Source organism: Myotis brandtii, unplaced genomic scaffold, assembly GCF_000412655.1.
Source record: "Myotis brandtii unplaced genomic scaffold, ASM41265v1 scaffold155, whole genome shotgun sequence".
NCBI classification, from domain to species: domain Eukaryota; kingdom Metazoa; phylum Chordata; class Mammalia; order Chiroptera; family Vespertilionidae; genus Myotis; species Myotis brandtii.
The window spans coordinates 1,625,734-1,635,964 of record NW_005355621.1 but is presented as its reverse complement, the minus strand read 5'-3'; the positions used below and the strand labels follow the sequence as shown (position 1 = coordinate 1,635,964).

Sequence of the window (10,231 nt, the reverse complement as noted above, 5' to 3'; positions counted from 1 at the left end):
GGGGTGAGACCCCGGGCCTTTGATGTTTGAACTCAGATCCTGAAATCAGAACCTCAGGCAAAAACTGTTTTTATCTCTCCCATCCTAGGCAACCAAGTTGAAAGCTCTGGCGGGCACTTCCTTTTCAGCTGCTCTTTCCATTTTGTCAATTACCTCCCTACTGAGAGAATGGAATTCCTTTGACTGGAAACAGGGGTCCAGCGAGCGATGGTGCCAGAGATTTCTTCCTTTTCTCTCTCGATTATGTTACCTTTCCTATCCCACACTGGCAGGTGTATTTCCATCCTTTCACTGGACTGGGCATCAGAAGCCAGTCATGGTTCCTGTTGGCAGCTGACATCAATTTGTGGGTTAATCCCCTTCCCCCGTGGGTCCACAGGGGAGCAACCCCAAGGGCTGGTTTGAGAGAGAAACATTTGCAGGGATTATTTTTGAGATTTGGTCAACAGCAGCGCTGATTCAGCGAGGTCGCAGATTTTATGAGCCTGCGGGTATTATGAATAATATATAAATAACTTACATTTCCATGGACTGCTGTGCAGAAATATCTTCTAAAATACTCGCAACGCTGGGATTTAATGCTCTCTCGTATTTAAGACAGCCATCTCTGTGAGGGCCAGAAATTCCCCTCATCACAGGGTCTAGGACAAGGCCCCCAATGGGGGTCGCTGCAGACCACCAAATGACCTGGTTTTATGAGCACCAGCTTCGGAATGTCCCTGAGACTGGGTTGGACTGTCAGACCCACCATCTATTAGTTGATGTAAGCTTGGGAAAAACTACATTTTCCTCACCATGAAGTTAGAGATGTTAACAGTTCGTATGTCATGGGTGGAAGGATTAAACTCGATAATACATGTTCTAGGGCAGGGTAAACACTTAACAACTCCTAGTTTTATTAGTATTATTTTAAAGTACAAATTGAAAAATGCTATTTCCCTCATCAAAATCAATGGCTTGCCCTCATTCCTGGTGTAAAATCCACACTCCCTCCTTTTGCCAATGTGACCAAGATCTGGCCCTCTCCAACCTCCTCTCTCCTGCCACCATCGTACTCACTCACCATCTCAGCCTCACAGCCTCACAGGCCCTCTATCACTTCTACCAACACAAGCTCCTGCCCTCCTCTGAGCATCCACACCTGCTGCTCCCTTTGCCTGGAATGCCAAGCTCTTCCAAAGACTTACTCCCTGCTCATTCAGGTCTCAGTTCAAAAGCCACTTAATCTATTCACTTGCCTACTCACTGAATGTCAGCTCTATGGGGCCAGAGCTTATCTTGTTCACTAGAACAGAGCCTGGTACATATTAAGCACTTACTTGATATTTTTTATGAATGAATTACTTTTTCTCTGGAACTAGTATTTCAATATCACCAGATAATACAGCCAAGATGGTGCCTTCCCTCATGAAATCCCCAAGTTCCTAAACATAAAGGGAGCTACACCATTGCTTTGTCATGTTGCTATTGTTATTGCTGCTGATGCTACACGTGTGTATATGTATGTGTATGAGTGTGAGTGTGTGTGTGTGTGTGTGTGTGTGTGTGTGTGTGTGTTTAAGCATAAAGATCCTTGTTGAAAAAGAAATTACAAAGTTCCTTAACAGCTTCTATTCACTTGACTGTTGTCCAAACAGCCACTTAGATGCCTTGGCATTGGTTTTTCATTATGCAAATTAATGCATCTCTGCACTCAGCTAAGGCTCTTGACTACCCTGTCAACCAATCAGCTTCCAGAGAGGTTTCCTTTCTCTCTGTGAAAGGCTGAGAGACCAGCCCATCAACTCACAGACTCCGGTCCCACCACCATTGCTGCCACCCACTGTCCCTGCCATGTCCCAGCGTTGAAAAGGATAGCAAAGGCCAGGTTGAGGGGGATGCCTGAGGCAGAGAGTTCAGCCGCAGAGCCAGCAAAACAAGACATGAGGTAAAAAACACAGGGCTGAGGTCTGGCAGAGGGGAAAAACCAAATGGGGTCAGAAGACTCCTGTGCTAGGACCACCAACTAACCATGACTCCAGTGTTATGAGCTAAATCTGGGCCCTCTGAAATTTACATAGTGCAGTCCTAACTCCCAGTGCCTCAGAATGTCACCCTATATCAGTGATGGCGAACCTATGATACGTGTGTCAGAGGTGACGCCCGAACTCGTTTTTTTGGTTGATTTTTCTTTGTTAAATGGCATTTAAATATATAAAATAAATATCAAAAATATAAGTCTTTGTTTTACTATGGTCGCAAATATCAAAAAATTTCTATATGTGACACGGCACCAGCGTTAAGTTAGGGTTTTTCAAAATGCTGACACGCCGAGCTCAAAAGGTTGGCCATCACTGCCCTATATGGCTATGGGGTCTTTAAAGAAATAACTGAGGTTAAATGAGGTCATTAGGGTGGATGTTAATCCAATGTGACTGGTGTCCTTATAAAAAGGGGAAATTTAGACACCGACACACAGAGGGAAGATGATGTGACAACACAGGGAGAAGACAGTCACCTACAAGCCAACGATTCAATAAACGATGGCATGTCCATAAATGGAATACTATAAAGCATTTTAAAATGTCTTTGTAGGGAATTTTTTTTAATATATTTTATTGATTTTTTTACAGAGAGGAAGGGAGAGGGATAGAGAGTTAGGAACATCGATGAGAGAGAAACATTCATCAGCTGCCTCCTGCACACCCCCCACTGGGGATATGCCTGCAACCAAGGTACATGCCCTTGACCGGAATCGAACCTTGGACCCTTTAGTCTGCAGGCCAACGCTCTATCCACTGAGCCAAACCAGTTAGGGCGGGAATATTTATTGACATAAGAAGAGATGCATAACATAAAAACTGAAAAACAATCAAGCTAACAAACAGTATAAGCTGTATGATCTAACTTTGGGTGAAGACACATACAGATATAGAGAAGTAGATAAAAATATAACGTGAATAGAGAGCTTTTTATCAAACTGGGAGTCAGAACAGAAAGTATTTTTTAATCTTAACATTAATATTTTGATCATTTCTGCAATAAACACATATTGCTTGTGTAATATTTTTCCAGGATATTTTAAAAATGAAGATTTGGGAAATTTATACTCTCTGTTTCTTCCCATGAGGGAGCAAGGAGGTTGAAGCAAGAGCAGTTTTATAAGCTTTGCCCCACCCTGCCTTTCTGTAAACACCAGCTACAACGTGGACTCCATTTGCACCAGCAGATCCCTCTTCTTTCTCAACATTAATTGGATCTGCTCAAAGGTACTTCCTAACTTAAAGAGCCTAACTTGGAGTAACTCATGACACCCCCGCCCTGAGCATCAGTTTTGGGGAATGACGTTGACAATTTATCCACCTTTACTTGGTCACCCAACAAACTGCCATTTTTCAGAAACCCAGGCTGTCTCACATATGGGCGTTCAATAGGGTGGGTTGCTTAGCAACCACCAAAGGCACTGGGAAGCCGGAAGAAGGCACCCGCCAGAGGTATTTTATAACCAAAAATGAGCTGCGCTACGTGTGTCTGGTTGCATTCAAGGTAACTAAATAAGAGATAAGACCCGGCTATTTTTGCATCCTGAGGAAAAATACTTGGCTCCTGCCCAGAAGGGCAATTACCTAAAAATCTTGGCAGGCCCCATGGTATGAGGAATGGTAACTGATACGAGGATGAAAAAAAAAAAAAATCACTGACCTTCATAAATACTGATGATATGAGGATGGTTGAGGGATGACATAATCTCAATCTCTCGTCTGATGTGAACCATGTCTTGTTCATCCTTAATTTTGTCCTTACGAATGGATTTTATAGCAACCTGTAAAGTCAGGAAATGAAATGTTACTCAGAGAACTAAACAGATGCAAATCAGCCATTTGGGGGAGTTTGGAAAATAAATACAGATGTTACTTGTTGGCAGAATTGACAATAACAAAACAAAGCTTCGAATACCCCCTGTCATGTCTTTCATTTATAGCAGAAACACCCTTCTCTAGACAACAGAAAACATCAGGTTTTAACAGCCTGGGGTTTGGGATGGTCATTTTTTTTTTCATAAAGCAGAGGCAGCTTCACGTGGCCGGATTCATTTACTCTAGGAATGGTGATCCTTTGAAAAGAGGAAAACGGAGAGCTTGGTTTACAGGGTATCGATGATTAAACGTGGATCCGTGAAATTAGTATCACTCAGCTCCTCCGGCAGCTGCCTCGGCTCTGGCTACAAAAAGCTTTACTGCATGTCCTATCTGGAGGCCACTTCTGCTCCAACCTTGGGTTTTAAGACTCCAGGTTGTGCTTTGTTTATGCACTTGCTGAGAAGCCAAATCCTTCCTCCATCCTTGCTCTTGCCCAAGGCACCGTCAATAGCACATCATGTAACCAAAAGACTCGGCCTGGGGGAAAATCAGCATAAAACCAAGGGAGTGACAGCTAGACTCCCTGCCCAGCCCCCGTGGATTCCCAACGTTCTGTACCAATGTCGCCTGCAAATCCAAACCGTTGAGAAGTGCCAGGGCCAAGATGCAGAGCAGTTACTCAAAATAAATTCATCAATAAAAAGGCATTAAATGACATGAGAATCTAATAAGGAAAAACACGTTTGCCAATGGATTCATCTTTGCTCATGAACAAGTTGGTTGGTAATTTAGTTTTCCTTGGCTCTCAGGGGGACACAAGCTACTTAGGTGGGGGAGGTATCCATGGTAACGAAGAAGCTTGCCAACCAATTTGCTGCGGGTTCTGAAAGCCTGCTGAGTCACCTCCCTCCTGGTGCGTCTGTGCCTTAACGTACCTGTCCCACAGTTTCCTAGTAACTCAACAAGAACTGGGAAGCTATTTTTTATATATATATATATTTTATTGATTTTTTACAGAGAGGAAGGGAGAGGGATAGAGAGTTAGAAACATCGATGAGAGAGAAACATCTATCAGCTGCCTCCTGCACACCTCCTACTGGGGATGTGCCCGCAACCAAGGTACATGCCCTTGACCAGAATCGAACCTGGGACCTTTCAGTCCGCAGGCCGACGCTCTATCCACTGAGCCAAACTGGCTAGGGCTGGGAAGCTATTTTTATTACTGTTTTTGCTATTTACTGATATCCCCAAAACCGGTTAAATGGACTAGCAGCTCTCTGTACTTCTCTTTTGCAGAACCTTGCCCCGTTGTAGTTAAATCAGTATTTGTGTCATTAATTGACTCTCCACTAGTGGAGATATTACTCACTGCTTTATCTCGGTGCTTAACACCATGTCTGCCACGTGGCTGGCCTGAGAAAACACTTAGTGTGGGCAGGCAGGCAGGCAGGTAGACAGACAGAAAGGGAAGGAGAGGAGAGAAGGAGGGAGGGAGGGAGGGAGAAGGGGAGGCAAGGGTTGATGCTATTAGGTGGTGAGTGCTCAGACAAGAGAAGTGATAGTGGAATTGGAGCGAAAAAGAAGGGAGACTCCTGCTGATGGGGAAAATAAGACATCTGGGGGCAGCCAGCAATCTGAATCAGTGCCAGTAACCTAATGTACATTCTTGATAGCCTATAATTAAGGCACTGCCCCTTTCTCCACAATCTGGTCTTGCAAGACCTGTTTACCTAAGTACTCCCATTTTACAGAGGCCATAAACCATGAACAATACACAACCCCAGGAGGGGGTTATCAGTGCTGGCACCAGGCCAGGCCTTCAGGTGTGGTCTCAAGGCCCCCATCCCAACACAGGGGGCTTTTTGCAAAGCCTGCTAAAGTTCCGGAAGTCCCATCCATATTTGGGGGTCAAAGAAACCAAAGGGTATCAAGGGAGAGCTTCCTCCATATTGGTTTGCTCAGGATTTGGAGAGAAAGAGTCCCCCTAAGTCACTGTACTAGTACATGCAAAACATCTGAAAATAAATGGGTTTTTCCTGTATCTCCAAGTACTCCTGTGTATTTTTTGGTCACCTGGTAAATTCAGTAACACTGCCAAAAAACACCACCAAGACAGGCACGACGGGAAGATGACTTGGGATTTCTTGGACATCCTACCTACAGGGGCAATCGAGGAATGAAGGAAGCAGATAGGGAACACGAGACACCCTGCCGGATAAAAGGCAGCCGCACAGACAAGATTAAGCTTCCGGCTACAAGGCCCCTTTTCATCAGGGTGCCCGGCTCAGAGCTGCCCCGGATCTTCACGACAGCCCCATTCAGCATGCAGCAAGAAAAGCCTCCGTGTGCTTACGTCAAATGTAAGGATATGACTGGAAGGCTTTATTTCATCTGAGCAGGGCCGGCGATCCTGAGAGCTGGTTCTTAGAGGAAGCAGACAGTGAGCACACACAGGCCTGGAGGATGTGGGTGGCTGTTGGACCCACTGCTACATTCCTCCATGAACTAAGATGGGAGGAGGGGAGAAACCACCCCTTTGATCATGCAGCAGGCTGAACTTGCCCTTGAGGAGGCCCTATTGTCCACTGACAATAGGAATACATTCTTTCAGCATCCAGGGTCAGGGGAGGGTAGTGACATTCTGGGGGTAAGAAAATAAGCCCACTTGTCAATCCCCCCCCCCAAAACAGGAGCCAGAGGCCGCCAGAGGCCGCGAGGGTCCCACAGCGAATTTGCCAGGGGTGTGCTTCCAGCCCAGTGTGCAAGGGGAGTGCCCACATGCTAATAAAACCCCACTCGGCACTGAGATCGCGCAAAGGGTTCGTTCCACAATGTCAATAAGCATGGTGGCTGTCCCTCCACAAAAGCTTCCCTCTTCCCACAATGAATCTTCTGTTGAAAATGTAAAAGAGGGGTCATTCTATCCCCTATTTCAAAGGGACGGTGGAAGTCAGGAGGAGACAGATGCTAGAAGTCACTCAGAACTGTGCAACTGCCAGGGCCAGAGGGAAGGCTTTCAGTTCAGCTCCCAAGAGCAGTGAGATGACTACCCAAGGTCACAGTTAATGGCAAACCACAAAAACGATAACGATAGTAATAACAGTAGGCATTCATATATGGCACAGACACTGTGCTAAGCGCTTTATACCCCTCAGATCATCGCATCCTTCTCATCACTCCAGCTTCAGCTTCACGCAACCCCCCTAGGGAGGACCCCCTCTGACTCCACTGGTTGATAAGGCCACCTGGCCGCCTCCTCTACACCTTTCCCCATGTTATCTCTTTAGGGGCATTTCACATTATCTGAAATTATCTTGCTTCATTGGTTGCTGCATATTCATTCAGCCTGTGGGCCAAATTCAGCTCAAGGCCTATTTCTGTTAGGACCCCGAGAGCTAAGAATGACTGTCACATTTTCAAACAGTTGTTTAAAAAGGAGGAGGAGGAGATCTATACTAGTAAATGAAGCTTCTGCAATGGAATATAGTGCCTGCTTCATGAAGTTGAAGGAGAAACCAAGCCAGATGCACAGTGAAGCAGTATTGCATAATGGCTAGTGACATGGCTTTGAGTCCTAGCTAAAATCCCCCGCTGGCTGTGTGACCTTGGGCAGGTTACATAACCTCTCTGTGCTTTAGTTTCCTCATCTGTAAAGTACAGAAATAACAGTGCCAGCTTCATGGGTCCCTCCCTGTGAGGATTACAAGTCGGGTGCTTAGAATGTGCCAGGTCCAGGCAGGGTAGGTGTTCAATAATGTCAACCATGTTTACGACAGAGAAGAGTGTCCCAGAAATAGGGCCTTTCTTCCTTTCACCCACCGAGCAAACTTGAATTCCACCTGATTCCTCATGGGGCCATGAGGGAAGGCCTTGGGAATGGAAACGATGTTTGTTCCCAAAGGACACAAAGGGCTGGAACCTCTCTCTCCTGGGTCTTTAAATTGTACCCTCATCTGAAATGTCAGGAAGCTCAGAGGGGCCGGGGCCCTCAAGATCATCATGGCACCCGAGTCTGAGACCAAACAGGAAATGAACAACTTGAACCTAGGACCGTCTTCCCCATCTCCTTCTTGTGGTTGTCCACCCAGGTGAACAAGGGAATAAACTCTTCCTCCTTAGAATAAAAAAGCTGACTCACACTATCCAGCTCAGCTTTCCTGGATTTGTTTATCCACTTATCCCTTTGAGCGCCAACCAGGTACCAAGCACAGTGCTGAGACAACGCGAGAGGCAGCCAACGCGACTCTGCTCTGGCCCTCACGGTGGCGGGGAGGGGGGACAGGGACAAGATGGAAAAATTGCACAGATAATGACATAATTTCCCTCAGGACCAAAAGCTACCGGAGACATGCACAGAAAGGTCAGCATTATAGAAAAAAGCCCCTTTCCAGTTTTCCTCCATCCTCACATCTACAAAGAAAGACTGAGATAAGTAAAGGGGCCAGCAGGAAGAGATTACCAAATGTCTGAAACCATACACCCTCCAAAAAGAAAAAAGAAATCCAATTTGTTCTTGCACGAGTCAGATTTCACTCCGCCTTCGAAATGACTAGAGCCAGGAAGTCAGGTGTCTGAGCCCAACACGCAGCACAGCAACTTTCATAAATGTCCCCTCGTCTAGACGGCACCGTGCGCCTTATAAAACGGTCTGCTTTTAAAGAAGGCCACCCCCTAGTTTAATGTTTAAACCGTCTGCAGCCGCAGGTCTGGCCAGGGACCGGCCAATGCTGCCCTGTGGTGCCTGCCTGTTTAAGAGGCACACTGGGCCCAGCCAATTGCCATCCCTTGTTAAATGTAACGGGCTCAGCCTCCCCTTCTGCAGAGGTTGGTTTGCCTTTTTGTGAATAACCACCCAAAACCACCTGCTCTGAGGCCTGCCACCGTGGCTGCTGTACATGAAGAGAGCCCGGTGATTTCAGCAAGGCTACGGGGAAGCAGAGAAGTATGGTGAAAGTTTAGGCTTGTACTGGCTGGCTGACCACAGGCAAGCCTGAACCTCGCAGGCCTCAGTTTTCCTGATCTGTAAAATGGAGTTAGCAAGTTGTACCTCCTGAGGCTGTTGTAAGGAATAAAAATAATATAAGTGCCTGGGACACAGTAGGTGCTCACTGAATTGTGGTGACTATAAACGAAGCCTATCAGATACAGCTTCCTGGACCATGTTTTAGGGGTGATGAGCCCACAGACCTCTCCTCTCCCCGTTTCCCCCACACAGCTTCTCCCCACATTCATACTGCAGGAAGAGCAGGTGAAAATTCATATCCAGCCTGCATGCCTGCACACAGCAGGCAGCCAGCTGTCTTCCTAGCCTGCTTTGGGGAGTGGGGACGTTCCGGGCAGGTTGTGTGTATTTGAGGCTGTAGCCAAGAGAATCGCTGCCATATGTCAGCCTGCAGGGAGTGCTCTAGAACGGTGCCTCTCCTACAGGGGTCATGGGCATACCGTTAATTAAAATGCAGATTCTGAATCCAAAGGTCTAAGGGGGGGCCTGGGAGTCTGCATCGCTGGCAAGCTCCCTTGTGATGCCAGTGATGCAGGTGCAAGGACCCACTTTGCGTAGCAAGATCTTAGCGCTCTGCCTTTGGCCCTGACAGACCAATATTTTAAAATCAGTGACAACATTCTTCATAATAACAGTGACTGACATTACATGTGACCATGTGCCAGTGGGCCTTAGCTCATTCCATCCTTACTACACCCCCATTTTAGAGGGGAAGAAACTGAGGCTTAGAGGACATAAGTATTGCCCAAAGTCAATACAGCTTGCAAACAGCGGAGCTTCGACTCCAACCCAGGCAGACTGAGCCCAGAGGCTGCTGATCCTTGAGGCTGTGGATAAGTCGGGATGGACAGCAAATGTGGTAGCTGATAGAACCTCTCATACTATTCTCCCAAGCTCAGTGTGATGGGCCCCCTCCAAGCAGATGAAGTTTTACAGGGTCCCATGTCAGGTGCTAAGAGGTGGGACTGGGGAGTGAGGAGCAGGAAAGACGCACGCCATGAACACGGCATTAGCATCGTTTAGTGAAAACAAGGCTAGAGTTATCTGGCAGCAGGAGCTGGCAGCTTCCCCGCCATTCACAAGGCGTGATCTCACGCCCAGCCACGTTCTACCAGCCACGTTCCACCTCCCACCTCCCACCTTCCACCTTCCACCTTCCTCAGGGAGCTGCAGGGCATTGAGTCAGAGGCAGCTCAAGGACCTTTTCTTAACAGGGGCCCAATGCAAATGGCCTCCAGGCAGCCAAGCTGGAGGCCAGTGCATGCTCCCGCTCCTGTCTGGTTGATGGTCAGAGTTCGGGCAAGGCAGAGCTCTACCAGGCCACAGGGGTCCCAAGCTCCACAGGTCACCCATTAGCTTTCACTCAGAAAGTCAACCATCACCCCAAAGA

At 47.0% G+C, this 10,231-nt stretch overlaps 1 protein-coding gene across 1 annotated transcript in view; it reads right to left on the bottom strand.

Moving 5' to 3' along the window:
• Positions 1-10,231, bottom strand: part of NUAK1 (NUAK family, SNF1-like kinase, 1) — a 72,251-nt gene that overhangs the window by 34,485 nt on the left and 27,535 nt on the right. The window contains exon 3 of the mRNA XM_005861689.2: positions 3,682-3,802. Within this exon, the coding sequence (XP_005861751.1) occupies positions 3,682-3,802 (121 nt within the window). The remainder of the gene's footprint in view (positions 1-3,681; positions 3,803-10,231) is intronic.